Source organism: Grammomys surdaster, unplaced genomic scaffold (genome assembly GCF_004785775.1).
Source record: "Grammomys surdaster isolate TR1022 unplaced genomic scaffold, NIH_TR_1.0 343, whole genome shotgun sequence".
Classification (NCBI taxonomy): domain Eukaryota; kingdom Metazoa; phylum Chordata; class Mammalia; order Rodentia; family Muridae; genus Grammomys; species Grammomys surdaster.
In genome coordinates, this window is record NW_021604762.1 from 876,267 (window position 1) to 891,470 (window position 15,204).

The following is a 15,204-nucleotide window of genomic DNA, read 5'->3' on the forward strand; positions in this document are numbered from 1 at the left end:
TGAATACATGGTGCTTGGCACCGTTAACATGTAACGTGTACTAGCTGAATACATGGTGCTTGGCACCGTTAACATGTAACATGTACTAGCAATTACTGCTGTTGTTGTTATTACTGTTTAGGAGGAGGGTGTGTCTCTCTGCACATCTTCACACAACCTTTGGGTGAGTCGGCTCCATAAAGTCACTCCTACAGACATCAGGAGGAAGGTCTTATTTCCAAGAGCAAATTCAGGCCACGGACTTTTTTTCTGTAGCATCCTTTGATCCAGACTCAGATTCCTGATATCCTTCAACTTACAAGAAATACACAGAGTCTCAGGCCAGGGCTTTTTGTATTGCTCATTCAGGACAATGACCTCAGGCTGGGGGCTCTTTGGTTTTGTTGGCAGGCAACTGTGTCCTTGTGTCCTGAACCTTGGTGAAAACTCAACAGAACTTGCCAGCCTTGTTGAAAGGAACAGGCAGTATCAGGTAAGCCTGGAGAGGTTTTGCCACTGTGCAGGACTCTCAGAGGTCTATGCACCCCAGATAGAGTCAGTGGATACTAAGCATCTTGTCCTTGGCTGAGTGGTGACTACTGAAGACCATGCCAATGGAAATACATTCAAGGATGACAGGGGCCAGAGAGCAGCTTCTTTGAATGACGCTTCAGTATGAGACCACAGAACACACTTCACTGAGCCCACCCCATCTTCCCCTATGTCCTCCTCCTCTCCCTTAGGAAGGAATTCCAGTGTTAGCTAAGAGTAGATAGTAAGACTCGAGACCAGTTTCACTGTTTCCCCAAACATTCCAACCAATCTCCGTCTCCTCCTGCAGAAAGAAACTGAAGAACTGATTAAGAGCGGACAATATGACACCAGGAACGATTTCACCGTGGTTGTCCAGCCCTTCTTTGAAAATGTGGCCATGCCACGGACCCCGGTAAAGAAATGATGCATTGAGGATGAGGGGAGCCCCCAGAGGGTGAGCAGCTGAGTTTTCTGACATCTGTACCTGTTCCCTCCTTTCTTCCTGGTGACTAGGCGGGCTTGCCCGACAGCTCTTTCTTTGCCCCTGACTGTTTCCACTTTAATGTCAAGACTCATGCCCGCTCAGCCATTGCCCTCTGGAAAAACATGGTAAGAGTCATAGGGTAAGAATCCTCCCTTCTGGTCCAGCTGCCTGCACCCCCCTTCCTCCCCATGCCCTCACCCCCAGTCCACCTGGTCTGCCTATTAGTCATTCCCTGTCTCTTTGCTTTTTGTTTGTTTGTTTGTTTGTTTGTTTGTTTAGCTGGAACCTGTGGGCCACAAGACAAGACATCAGAATTTTGAAATCAAGGTCCCTATCAAGTGTCCGAACCAGGTAGAGTGGGCTCTCCTGACAACATCCTCTGAATATAGCATCTCCTCTACCCAGTCAGCCCATGCCTTCACCTCAGCTCCTTCCTGCCCACCCATTCCACTCCATCCGTATTCCAGGTTGACAATCCAAATCACCCTCTTTGGTTAAACAGAGAAGAATGGTAGACCAACAGTGACTTGAACCCTCTAGTGTTTTCCTCAGCTCTGAATGGCAAGGACGTCAACACAAGTCTGGACAGGCTACCCCTCTTTGGGGCAGGCAGGAGTGATATAGTGGCCCTTATGAGAAGGATAGGAGGTTTTCTAGGGCAAACAAGACAAAGGGATAACCTGTTTCCATGTAGCCCTTGGCTCATGACCAGCTGGGAAGAGCAAGAGACCAAGCATCAGAGCGATGCATGCTTGGGTGGAAAGTGGAGCAGGCAGGATGTTAAGATGGAAGCCAGAGCTAGGAAAACAGACCTTCACCATCGGCAGAGTAGGACCCCCAATGCCACTCACAAAGTGTCAGATTTTAGAGTTTCATAGCTGCAGCCTCAAAACCCTGTGAATTTTTCTGGGTCCCCAAAGGGTCCCAGGATTCTCACTGGGAACTACTGGACCAGGGCTTTTGTGGGGAAGAAGTTGGAGGCTGAGAGGGGTCTGCTTGCTTAAGCACAAAGGAACTCAGGCTGCTATAGGGCAAAGTAGGTGTCAGATGGCAGGCACCTAGGGGTGGGGGTGGGGGGCAGGCAGGGGTATTGTTGGGCTGGGTGGAGAAACAAGGTCCAACATCCTTAACCAATAGTTTGAGTGCAAGAAAGAATATGCACTCGTTCCTGGTAGCTGCTTATGGGTTAAATCTGAGTTCTGGGACTTGGTTCAGGTTGCAGAGAAGACCCTGATGCATCCTGGGTGAGAGGGCATGGTGGTCAGCCATTCTGGAAGGGTCTAAGCTCTGACTGTGGCCCTGAGGAGGCTAGGAAAGAGCATGTCCAGGCTGGTGTGATTCCTTTCATTGCTCACTTGCCTCTTCCCACAGGCCTCGCCATTTCTGAGGACCACCAAGAACAGCAACGTGGTATTTATCCATGGTTTCCCTTTGTTCCCTGGGCAGTGGGGTGGGCAGCTTCTGCTGATGGGAAGATGGGTAAGAATTCCCAAAAGAAACCAGGGGGTTCATTCCCTTTTCTAAAACCATCCCTCCACCCACATCTTCCATGGGGGAGAACAGAATCAACCTAGCCTTACACCGCTGAAGGAGAAGGCAGAGGGTGGGGTGGGTCATGTGTTACAGCTCTGAGTCTAGCCTTGGATGAAAGAGAGGTCAGATTATAACATCTCAGCTTGGCTGTTACTCAGTGTCCCTGGAGACCCCTCCCCAGGAGAAGGACCCAGGGCTCTGCTGAGTAAGCTAATGCCTGTACAGCTCTTCTCCTGCCCGACTCCCACCTGCTTAATCCTAAGATTCTAGGATAGCCTCTTTGTATTTAGGGTTACGGAACCTGGATGACTTGCAAGGAGAAAGACCCTTCTGCCTCACCACCAACCTCAGGTAATCCCCTGTCTTAGTTAAGATTTTTTTAGCCGGGCAGTGGTGGCACATGCCTTTAATCCCAGCACTTGGGAGGCAGAGGCAGGTGGATTTCTGAGTTCAAGGCCAGCCTGGTCTACAGAGTGAGTTAGTTCCAGGACAGCCAGGGCTATACAGAGAAACCCTGTCTCGAAAAACAAACAGACAAACAAACAAACAAACAAAAAAGATTTCTTTTGCTGTGAAGAGACACCATGACCACAGCAACTGTTTTTTTTTTTTATTTTTTTATTGGATGTTTTATTTACATTTCATATGTTGTCCCCATCCCCCATCCCCCACCCACCCAGGAACCCCCTATCCCCTCACCCCTCCTCCTTCTTCTCTGTGGATGTAACCCCTACCTACCCACCCCCACTCCCACCTCCTCACCCTCAAAATTCCCACCCCCTGGGGCATCCAGCCTTCATGAGGTCAAGGATCTCTTCTTCCACCTATGCCCAGCAGGGCCCTCCACTCTTACGTATTCAGCTGAAGCCCTGGATCCCTCCCTAAGTGCTCCCAGGCTGGTGGTTTAGACCCTGAGAGCTGGACCACAGCAACTCTTAAGAAAACATTTCATTGAGACTGGCTTACAGTTCAGAGGTTTAGTCCATTATCATCATGGCAGGAGACATGGCAGTGGGCAGGCAGACATGGCGCTGGAGAAGGAGCTGAGAGTTCTACATCTGGATCAGCATGCAACAAGAAGGAAATGCCACACTGGACCTGGCTTGAGCTTTGGAGACCTCAAAGCCCCCACCGACACGCCCTACACACACACACACACACACACACACACACACAATGACACACATCTTCCATAAGGCCATACCTTCTAACAGTACCACTCCCTGTGAGTCTATAGGGGCCATTTTCTTTCAAACTACTACAGCCCCTGTGACCCACCAGGATCCAACACCCCTCCACAAAAGCTTACATACCACTGAGTAATCTGCTAAGGCTTCATATGATAACCACTCAACACAATTCTGACCAGTGCTTGCTTCCTATCCTGGGCGAGCTATATGTTCAACTTTGTCAGGATCATGCCTGGCAAGCCCCCAAGGCGTTCTGTACCAGGAGCTGTTTCCTATTCTCCTGCTTTCAAGATTTAAGCAGGGGCACAGAGAAAACATGAGAGCTTGCTTGTCCATGGTCAGCCCAATCCTGCAAGGTGGTAAAGTCTAAAGGTGAATGAGGCCAGGGAGTCCCGTGAAATGGATGGTTCAGTGGAAATGAGTCCTCAGTCTCTGCCTGTGGAAGGGTCTAGAACATTCTCTGGGCTCTTCAAAAAAGGACTTGAGATTAGGGAAGGGCCTGCCATGACTATTTCTTAGATTCATGTGGAAATCTAAAACCCAGCCCTAAGTGGCCTGTATGTGAGCCTATGCCTGTCTGGTTGGGCACTTAGGCCACCGCCAACTTCTCATGTGACCACCAGCGCTAAAGTGGAATTCTGCCTCATCTTCTCCAGCCCTGTTCTGTGTTTGCAGCATTTCTAGCATCCGCTTCTCTATCTTCTAGCCTGACACAAGCCTAGGAATTGCCAGTGTCTCTTATAGGAAACTTACATGACAATTCTGCCAACACAGTTTAGGCTCCCCGGCTCCACATGGTCTAAACACACATGCAGTCTAGTTTCTGGTGTTGGCATGAAACAAAGGCAGTAGACTGTACCCTTGGCTCTCATACCAGACTCAAGCATGTACACTTGTCTTTCAGTGCATGCCCTGAGACCTGCAGACATCCAAGTTGTGGCAGCTCTGGGAGACTCTGTGACTGTAAGAACTTTTGAGCCCTGGGGGTGGAGTGGGCCGTGGTATGGTGGGGCCAGTCCCAAGCCTGCCCTCCTAACTTCAAAGCCTGTATTCCCACCTTCTGTCATCTCTAATCCTTCTGCCCTAGCTCTATGCATCCAAGAGAATGGCAACAATGTGATTTTTTTTTCTTCACAACTGCTTTGTCAAGTAGGTGTGCAGGAAAAAAGTATTTTCAGAAATGAACTGAATATTCTCAGTTGGCAGCACCCAACAACACTTTTTGACATATGCAAAAATATGTCATTTTGACTCAAAATTCTAACAATACCCGTGTGGTTGCTATTCTCTCTCCCTTTTGATCTGCCCAGACCCTTCTCTGTCTCCTCCGAATCAGCACAGATAAAGCATCCCCAGATAAAGCACAGTAGCTCTCCTTCCATGGTGGATAAGGCTCTGCTCCACACTTTTGACACTGGGCTACGTTCCATCCCAGGGCTCCACCTCCTGGGAGTACAGCTGGGGCTTTATAAATGCCTTCTAAGGGGGGATGGGGGAAGAGAAATGAGGGATTTTATTGGAAATCTCTCCACCATGGTGGCTGCAGCCTAACATTTGGGCCCATTTTCATAAAGACCTGTGTCGTAGTCACATTGGCAATATTGTCAATTTCATTCCCATTTGTACAGCATTTGAGGGTCTTCCTGTCTTTACAACCATAATCCCAGTTGGGCCCTAAGCCTCTCCTGTGGAAAGGCATGCTTGTTTGTCAGTTCTGTAACTGGGCAGCCATAGCAAGGGAAGGCAAAGCTAGGAAGGGGGTCACAGACTAGGCCCCTCGCTCCCAATCGTAATGCTGTTCTTGCTGCCCTGAGTGCACTGGGGACATAGCCCCCACTTTCTCTCTGACTTGTTGATTTTCCTGTGGCATTTGATGTTCTCAAAGGCTGGGAATGGAATCAGCTCCCAAGAAGGTAACCTTGACGATGTCACCACACAGTATCGAGGACTGTCCTATAGGTAATGTTGACCTCTTACCTCTTCTTCCCAGGGCTTGTTTGTTTTGTTACCTTTTTGGTCATGTGGATTTGTTTTGTTGCTAGGGTCTCAGGGAATCTGGGTTGACCTTGAACTCTTTACATAAGGGAGGCTGACCCTGAGTTTCTGACCTGCCTGTGTCTATTTCCCAGCTGCTGGGTTGCTAGTATCAACTGGTTGGGTTTAACTCCTATAAATGCACAAATCCCACAGAGCAAGGACCAGGTCTAGAAGAAGCTTTCAGAGGGACAGCTATATATTTCTGCAAACTGTGAACATTGACTTGATGGAGAAGATATTTTACTGTCAATAATCTTTTTATTTTTTTGAATTATGCAGAAAAAGTAAACCAAGGTTCTTACCAAACTCCTGGGTCAGAAAATCCAACATGAAGTGCGCCCGAAAAGCACCAAGTCCCTGAGTCCCCGCCTGTCCGTTTGCATGTCTGTTTTCATATGTTGATGCTACTATGTTTGTCTGCATGTATGTATCCATGTTGTTTCGAAGTCACACCTCTGCCTGTATGTATATGTACACATATTCACTTCCAGAGGAGATACTGACGGCAAGTTGCAGTCCATGGGTGACTCTGAGTGACTCCTGTGTGCTAGCACAAAGTTAGGAACTGAGCTGGGTGTATCGGGGAGAGAGGTCTGTTAGCTAAGCGCTCACCTGGTTAGTGCTCTTTAGAAATGAGAACTTCCTGAGTGTCATAGGATGGGAGAAAAGAGAGAAACCAGCCCCATCAGCAAGGATGGAAAGCTTCTGGGAGAAAGTGGTACCCAGCATGCTGTCGGACAAGGGAAAGGGTGAGAAGGGGTACCCCAGAGAGGAGTTCGGGTGGCTTGGGGTATCAGTTGAACAATTGAGTGTTAGTTGTGTTTCTTTCTTTCCTAATAAAGTTCCTGGTTTTGCACGATTCAAAATAATTAGCGAGTATTTAAGAATTTACCTGGGAAAACTATACCGAAGCCTGCCACGAGAGGGCAGAGCCTTAATAGGCAGTTGGTCGCACAGGCAAGCTCACACCACTTCCCTCTTCAGGGTGCATTCACTTCATCCCTTCCAGGATACTCCCTAAGAAAGAGACAGGGAACAAGGTAGGGTGGTCAGAGGTAAGCAAAGTCCCAGAGAGACCTGTTTGCCAAGGTAAGAGAGAGGCAGAGCCAGCATGGCTTGTAGCCACCACTGGGAAGTCCCAATGTGCCTTCAGCATGAGGGCCATCTCTCCTCCCAGAGAGAGGTAACTGCTTTTTAGCAGAGCCCCCACATTTCCACACATCTTAGCCTGGTCAGTGGTCTCTAGTGGGCTGCCTGGAACAAAACAGAGCCTCGTTTACTCAGCCCTCCCCTGAATGTTACTGAAGCCATGAGGGAAAGGAAGGGGAGAGGGACTGGAAGGGGGGAGGGAAAACAAAATTTACTGTGATCCAGAAGTGCCCTGGGTTGTAGCAGCTGCTCCACCTCAGCTAAAGGAGGCAGTGACATCATCATCACGTGAGGGAAACCATACACAAATGTCAGCTCCAGAGGAACACCCTTGGTGGCAAAAGTGACTGCTGCAACCTCACAGGTAGCTGAGATAGTGGGGCTCCCAATCCAGATACAAGTCAGCCTCCTGGTAGATTTCCTGCCCAGCCATGTAAGTAAATGTTCAGCTGCTGTCTGATCTTTCCTAGGAATAAGACTGAACTTTCTAGTTATAAGCCCAATTACCCATGGCCAATGACTGTTGCCATTTCAAGTAAAAACCCTGAACTTGTCTTAAATGTCCCAAACATCTTCCTCCAAGTGCATCTGTGTTGAAGACAGAGTGTTCAGTTACAGTCTAAGTGACAGCAGTAGACAGGTACACCGACAGGTGTTTCTCCGAGTTCTTCTATGAGATATTAGCTGTCCAAGAAGGAAATTCCTTTGTATTTGAGGTAACCTACTATTTCCTTCATGTGCTGACCATCATAGAAAGGGCTCTGAGAGATGCTGCAATGGAAACCTCTCTTTATGTTTTATGTTTGATTCTCAAGTTTCCTTTAATTCTAGAATTTTCTTTGTTTGGAGTATCTGTTAACAACCCCTGGGAAATGTTCATGAAGTAGACTGACCAGAGAAAAACAATTTTCTGGAGCTCACTAAACTGGAAATACCAGGCAATTAAATGATTCCAGGAAAATTAAGAAAGTACCTTGGGCCTTTTCCTCCAAGGAAACAATAGGGGGAAAAATGGACCTCATATAGACAGCAAAGAAAGGGCGCCAGGGTTCTTGGGGTATGAGTGGTCGTAAACAGGACCTGTAGAGGTTTGGCTGGCTCTGTGAGACCCTGTGCCTGTGGATCTCCTTGTTGTTAGCTAGCTTACCAGTGAGGCAGTCAGAGAACTTTCTTGCAGTGGTTCTCAACCTTCCCAATGCCACAATCCTTTAATACAGCCCCTCATGGTGTGGTGTCCCCCAACCATAAAATTGTTTTCATGGCTACTTCATAACTGTAATTTTGCTACTCTTATGAATTATAATGTAAATATCTGTTTTCCAATGGTCTTAGGGCCACCCCTGTGAAAGGGTCATTCAACTCTCTAAGAGGGGTCATGGCCCACAGGTTGATAACCACTGCTTTGAGTATGGCTTTTTTTTTTTGGTAGAAATACATTGTTTTGTTTGGGATTATTTCATGGACCAAAAATAAAATTGACTTACCCAAGGCATTTTCTTGTTTCAATGAATTTTCTTGGTTTTGTTCTGACTCTTCCAACACACATCACTAAACATCTCCTGTACCTTTCTGCACTCTAGATGACAACAGATGTTTGTGCTGATGCTCTTCCAACATGCATCACTAAACATCTGTACCTTTTTGCACACTGGGAAACAACAGATGAGAGTCTAGCCCTGAGCTCATGTGTCACATACTGCATTCGATGAAGAGTATAATGTAGGCCAGATGCTTGACGTGACTGTTTCCTCTCATGTTTGTGTAGTTCCGATCAAAATGGCGACATACATACTTTTGAACCTCTCTGGGTTTATTTGTGTAGGTGTCTTTTATCCTCTTGAACATACTGTTCTAAAATGGCATCAGGAACTCTGCTGGTCTTGTTCTTTTTTTGTCTTTAAGTACCAAAGTACCTTTAAGAAATGACAGTAGGAGGAACATGGTAGATATATGTATTTATGTGTGTTATCTTGTTTATTGAGAGAAACATGCAGAAGAAACAGATGGGACAGTGTATGGGTTTATAATTTCCTCCCAAGTCTAAAATGCTCCAATTTGGTGACTTTGGTTGGGAGAAGAGAGGATTCCGAAGCCACACCTGCATGTAGAGCTAGAAAAGACTTGGTGACAACTGACAAGAAAAAAGTCTAAAGGGCCACAGGGAGGGGACAGAACAGAGTGGTGGGGTGGGCAGGGCTTGCCCCAGCTCCTTTGTCTTATGGAGCTGCGTGCCCAGCTCAAGCCCTTGACCACCAGGTACAGAACAGTGGCCTGCATCCCAGGCATTCCTTGACGGAAGAGCAGCTTTGATTTACAGCATCTTTGAGAGGTCTCTTCCAGTGGGCTAGATGCTAAGTAAGGCTGTGTTCTCAAAGTCCCCTGGCTTGAAATGATGTCCTGGAGCTGAGCAAAGGGGCACAGAAGAAAAACAAACAGTAAATAACAAATATCTGAGCATCTAGATTTCCTTTAAAGACAGAACTAAGTATCTCCTTTAAGCATGTGGGAGGAAATGACCTCCTCTTAGGCTCTATGTCCTGTGGTCAGGCCAGATGACATGAGACAGGGTGTTAGACAGCAGCAAGCTTCCTCTGTCCCCCAGATCTCCCATTGGAATCTACCTGACACCAGGCAGAAGACACTTATCTGTGCTCTCAAGGTTTCCAGCTCAAGCTGGGTTTAGATTACCCTTTGAAACGAACCTCCTGACACCTCAGCTTTCTACTCTGTCTCAGGGAGATGTCCACAGCTAACTCCTAAGCTTGGGACAGGAGAGAGAGCCAAGGCCTACAGTGCAGTCCATACTGAGCATTTAGTGTCCTCAGCTAAGTACTCTCCTCCAAAGAGAGTGACAGAAAGGCCTTTAGCTTCAAATCCTAGACTAAGCAGGAAATAGTCCACTGGCAAATCTAGAATGTTCTCAAGGTCCTGAAAATCTAAGGACAGTGGGGACTGTTCTTTGGTAAGGTTTCTATACTGACTTGCTTTCTCTCCTCCCTGCCTTGCTCTCCCTCCAGTGCCGGTGGAGACGAGACCCTGGAGAACGTGACCACCTTGCCCAGTAAGTAGACACCAAAGGCTTGGGTGGCACTGTTTGAGAAAACAATTAGTGCATTCATGAGGACAAGCCCTAAAGTGGGAGAGGAGGCCCCAGTTGTCAGCCTGAGGGGATGGGATGGCCAGCAGACATGGAGCCTACAGACCTGAATTCAATTCCTGCTCTTTCTTGTGAGGTGACCTAGGGTAGCAGTTCTCAACCTATGGGTCAAGACTCCTTTGGGGTTGAGTGACATTTTCACAGGGATCACCTAAGATCATCCTGCATAGCAGATATTACATTAAGACTCATAACAGCAGAAAATTTCAGTTATGAAGTAGCAATGAAAATAATTTTATGGCTGGGGGTCACCACAACATGAGGAGCTGTATTAAAGGGTCGCAGTGTTAGGAAGGTTGAGAGCCACTGGCCTAGGGCAAGCCACCAAATTCCGAAAGCCTTGAGGTTTTTCAATTTGGCCCATGAAATGCTGGGGCAAATCTGATGAGGAGGTGGGGGAGGGCCTTCACTGCTCTATAAATTGGGGAGAGAAAAGTGTTCTGTAAGGGAGACTTCCAATGTTCTCGTCATCATGTCATTCCAACCGAGAGAGTTTCTGTCAGACATGTGTGCTAGAGTTTGCCTTTCCTCTTCCAGATATCCTACGGGAATTTAATGGAAATCTCATAGGCTACTCAGTAGGAACCGGTGACGTCAATTCTGAAAGCGCATTCCTTAACCAGGCTGTCCCCGGGGCGAAGGCTGAGTATGACATTTGGGGGACCTGTAGAAGGGGAAGAGAGGCATGTGGTCAGTCCCTCAGATACCAATAGAGACCTACAGAGGGACACTTCACCTCTCTGCAACAATGGTTTTAAGGGTACTCTTTCCTGGTCGTCCACAACCAAAGCTATAGCATGGAGTTTAGAGTGGCCTTGGACACGGGAAGGGTCACATCTCTATAGTTGCTACCCGGCTCCTCACCAGGCTTTCACACACCACATCATCTAAGATGATTGACTGACTGAGCATCTCAGCAAATTTTGAAGCTCAGTCTGAAATAATGATGCTAGAGAATCCCTCTCTCCCCGGGGCCTCTCAGGTAGCAATTGCCCTATATGATCAAGGAAGGCTTACTATATCAAAGTCAAGATCTCCAACCTGAGGGAGCCTCTGGGCAAATCTCATCTCCCCAGCCCTGGAGTAGAGCTAACAAAAAAACATACTGGAGATGTCCAGCAGGTGCTGAGGCAGAACTATCTAGCCTCCTGGGATGGTCTCTCAAGAGAGCATTAATTCTTTTCCTAGAGGCCCCAGAAGCCTGGAGTTCCTGCTCCACACAGTTCTTGCCCCCATACCTGTTGGTGGGCTCTATCAGAGCTTGTGATGCACAGTCCCACTATCCTATCTGAGGGGACCACAGTGCTATGGCTCCACAGTCAGGCTTATCCTGAGAGCCATGAGTTATAAACCCAGGCATGTGTGGGTCATGCATTTACTCTCTGCTTTTCTGAAAGTGGCTCGTAAGACAAGTTACACATGTGACACATAATGGGCATGTATGTATGCACATATGTGGGTACATGATACAGGCCCATGGGAGGAATCACAACCATTGTGACAAGCGAGAAGGGATTGTGTCAATGTGAATGATTTCATGGTTACCGTACCTGAGCATCAAACCGTCAGCTTCCAGGCAGCTAGAAAACAAAGGAAACATTCTAAACCTTCATACATCCAATTGCATGATCTATCCCAGCTACTCAAGGCAGACAAGTGAGCCAGCTGAAGTGGCGCTCACCTGTGCCAAGCAGTGGAGGGCCCGAGCCAGCCTAGGTTATATACTGAAAACCCGCTTTAGAACAGAACAACAAAGGCAAATGGATTCTTAGTGAGGGACCTTAAGATCATGAGCACAAAATGAGGCCAGGAGTGGCTTTGATGGCTTCGGGACAACATCCCAGCTTGCTGTTCACAAGGCTATTTGCTGCAGTATTTCTAAATATTTATTTAGAGTGTATTAAGATGTATTTCTAAATGTGTATTTCATCCTTTCCATTCCCGACAATTCTCTTCCTGACCAGGAGGCTGGCTCGGGTGCTCTGCCTCTTGCTGTCCATCGTGGTTTAGCCACACATAAAGACCATTCTGCATTGCCCTTTTCGGTTTGATCTCTCCAGTCTCTCCAATAGTAGCCCCTGTGGCCTGCGAGCCTCTGGGTCTCTGCAGCTCATGCAGTGTCGTGGAAGCCTGTAGTGAGTAGACCCCATAGGATAAAAGGACAAATGTACACACTCTCTCAATGGAAGTACTGACTTTCTCTCCTCAGGAACCTTGCAAGCCAAGTCCAGACTCTGGTTCAGAAGATGAAGAGTGACAACGTGAGTCTCTTTGGTGGATACTGATAAACAGCAGTTGTCTAGCCCGCTAAGGCTTTCCCAAATGCTATGGTCATCTATGAAAAGCAGTGAGCACCCTGTAGCTAGAGGCTTTCAAGCAGAGCTAGGGAAGACCCCGCCTGAGGCCTTCTAGAGGATATTACATCAATGGGGAGAAAGTGGCTGCCAATAACAATGACCTTGAAGGTCCCTCCTGTTGCTAAGATCCCGGTCTATAAATATGTCTCCGAAACGTCATCAGCTTTGAGGTTCTCACTGTATTATATCAAGTGGACGAGGAAGTCACAAGGGGCTGACTGGATTTCCTAGAGCTGTGATGGATTATCAGAAACAATGAGCCCTTTCCTCCCCCCTCATGCAGAGAGTGAACTTCGGCCAAGACTGGAAGGTCATCACGGTGATGATTGGAGCCAGTGACTTGTGTGACTTCTGCACGGATTCGGTAATGAGAGAGGGTCTGGGCCTGGCCATGACTTTAGGCTTTGGAGATCTTCTCTAAGAAAGATCCCTACGATTCACCCAAGGGGACATTCAACCCCAGCTGCATTGTATACCTGTACACATAACTCATGCATACATTCATGCATGCACACTCCATTCTGTCGGCCTTGTGAGGTCAGGCACCACATGCATGTCCCAAGCAGTGAAGAACTAGGTAGACATACATGGTGCTGCTTCTCTTTCTTACAATGCTTGAAAGAGAAGAAACTATAGACCCCCAAGCATTTGGGAGAGTGTTTCCATCTTCCACCCTGGTTAATGGTTCCAGTCTTCTAGCTGGCCTGTCCCTGACAACAATGAGTGGTTGGACATTCAATTTAGATTCTAGCATGCTGATAGATTCACCAGTGGTGGTGGAGGGAAACAAGTCCTTGGGGCTGGACCCACAAGGGAAGCCCACCATGCCCTTTCTGCCTTTCTCACTGGAACCAACAGCTCCTTCCACTCCTCCCATTTCTCTTCCAGAATCGTTACTCTGCAGCCAAGTTTTTTGACCATCTCCGCAATGCCTTGGACATCCTGCATAAGGAGGTGGGTGAGGGCTTCTGTAACTTGATTATGACTCCAGATGAATAGAGGTACAGGTGGGAGAGGAGGGGAAGGGTGGAGCCAGCCAAGGGCATGGGCTCTGCACTTGTCCAGAGGCTGCAGTCTTATTCCCAAGTCAACTGCATTCTATTTGGAATGCGCCCCCAGAGATCTATGGTATGAAGAAAGAAAGGTACTGTGTACTTCCGTCTGTCTCCAGGACAACTGTTGGTGTTAGCAGCTAGACAGTACCCAGGCTTGGCACTACATTTTGAGCCCCAGAGTGTATCTTGAATGAGCTTCTATACCTAGCCTCACTTCTACCCTGCTGCTACCTTGTGACAACAACAAGCTGCCCCTGCCATGCCCTGGAAATAGCATTCGGACCACCAGATGCCCTGCTGGGTATCTGAGTCCCTGTGTCTTCTCAGATGAAGTTGACCCATGTCAAGTTGGCAGAAGTTGGTCAGGAGCCAAAGACCTGACAAATAAGTCGCCTATCACCATATCTTGACTCACTAAATGATGGCTGAACAGAGCTGTGCACTTAGCATTTGTTGTCATTCCAGAGGTACCATCTGTACTGAACTGTGTGGGGCACTCCCCACCCACTGCTGTATGGGTGCACAACCCCATAAACTAGTCCTGTGTGGGTGGACCTATCTCTTGAACTTAAGGAATTAGCTGAGCTGGAAGTCTAAAGGGAGCCTCTATCCAAACCCTGGGGGAAGAGGGGGCTTGTCTCACCTGTAGCCTTCTCTTTAGGTACCCAGAGCCCTGGTCAACCTTGTGGACTTCATGGACCCCAGTATCATTCGGCAAGTGTTCCTGAAGAACCCAGACAAGTGCCCCGTGAATCAGGCCAGGTAAGGCAGGCACCATCCGTCCTATTCAAGAGCTATTCCAATCCCCGGTCTGGCCTTTGCATTCAGCAGTGCTTCTCTGGGGTCTCAGCTACTCAGTCTGCCCATGCCTATAAACAAGGACTCTGCTACCATCATTGTCTCCTGGGAGGTCAAGACCCTTGATCTGATCCCTTACCATACCCTAAATGCCAGGTAGGAACGTCTATGATAGCAAGACCACCAGAGCTACTAATGGAGAGACTGAGTAGCCCAAACTGAAAAGGGTAATGTGGAGTGGTTTTTGTGTGTGGTTAAACTACAATGGAGAGCAAGAGACAGAACACCCGAGCCAGGCACCTTGTCAGGAAGAAGAAAGGGGGGGATGAAAAGGGTGACTGTTTTTCTGCTTTAACTGAGTTGGGGAGGTACACAGGTGTGATTTCCCCATTCTTTATACCTTCTTTGTGCACCCGATGACTTAACAAATCTCATGGGATTGACTGTGCCCTGTGCGCTATCCTGAAGGCTTTAGAAATACAGATAGCCTTGACTTAGGATTCTGATCTTTGTAATGATGCAAAAGCCACATACACTCAAGAGAAAACATACCCAAAATAGAATATAGTCTTTCAAGGGCTGGAGAGATGGCTCAGCGGTTAAGAGCACTGACTGCTTTTCTAGAGGTCCTGAGTTCAATTCCCAGCAACCACAAGGTGGCTCACAACTATCTGTAATAGGATCTGATGCCCTCTTCTGGTGTGTCTGAAGACAGCGACAGTGTACTCATATGCATAAAATAAATAAATCTTAAAAAAAAAAAAGGAATATAGTCTTTCCCTGGACTGGAGTTATGTAGTGCCATATTCTCAAGTGACCCTGGAAGCAGAAGCAAGCCAATGCCCCAAGAAAGACCCCCACCACAAAGAGAAACAGCCACCTCACTATGGTGTATGGGGCTGCTATGGTGTATGGGGCTGCTATGGTGTAT

At 47.7% G+C, this 15,204-nt stretch overlaps 1 protein-coding gene across 1 annotated transcript in view; it reads left to right on the forward strand.

The window, feature by feature from the left end:
- Nucleotides 1-15,204, forward strand: part of Plb1 (phospholipase B1) — a 102,966-nt gene that overhangs the window by 52,689 nt on the left and 35,073 nt on the right. Inside the window, exons 22-35 of the mRNA XM_028778987.1 lie at nucleotides 391-472; nucleotides 821-925; nucleotides 1,027-1,122; nucleotides 1,277-1,348; nucleotides 2,369-2,407; nucleotides 2,821-2,881; nucleotides 4,625-4,683; nucleotides 5,606-5,679; nucleotides 9,924-9,967; nucleotides 10,601-10,709; nucleotides 12,273-12,324; nucleotides 12,704-12,784; nucleotides 13,309-13,374; nucleotides 14,137-14,237. Of these exons, the coding sequence (XP_028634820.1) occupies nucleotides 391-472; nucleotides 821-925; nucleotides 1,027-1,122; nucleotides 1,277-1,348; nucleotides 2,369-2,407; nucleotides 2,821-2,881; nucleotides 4,625-4,683; nucleotides 5,606-5,679; nucleotides 9,924-9,967; nucleotides 10,601-10,709; nucleotides 12,273-12,324; nucleotides 12,704-12,784; nucleotides 13,309-13,374; nucleotides 14,137-14,237 (1,041 nt within the window). The remainder of the gene's footprint in view (nucleotides 1-390; nucleotides 473-820; nucleotides 926-1,026; nucleotides 1,123-1,276; nucleotides 1,349-2,368; nucleotides 2,408-2,820; nucleotides 2,882-4,624; nucleotides 4,684-5,605; nucleotides 5,680-9,923; nucleotides 9,968-10,600; nucleotides 10,710-12,272; nucleotides 12,325-12,703; nucleotides 12,785-13,308; nucleotides 13,375-14,136; nucleotides 14,238-15,204) is intronic.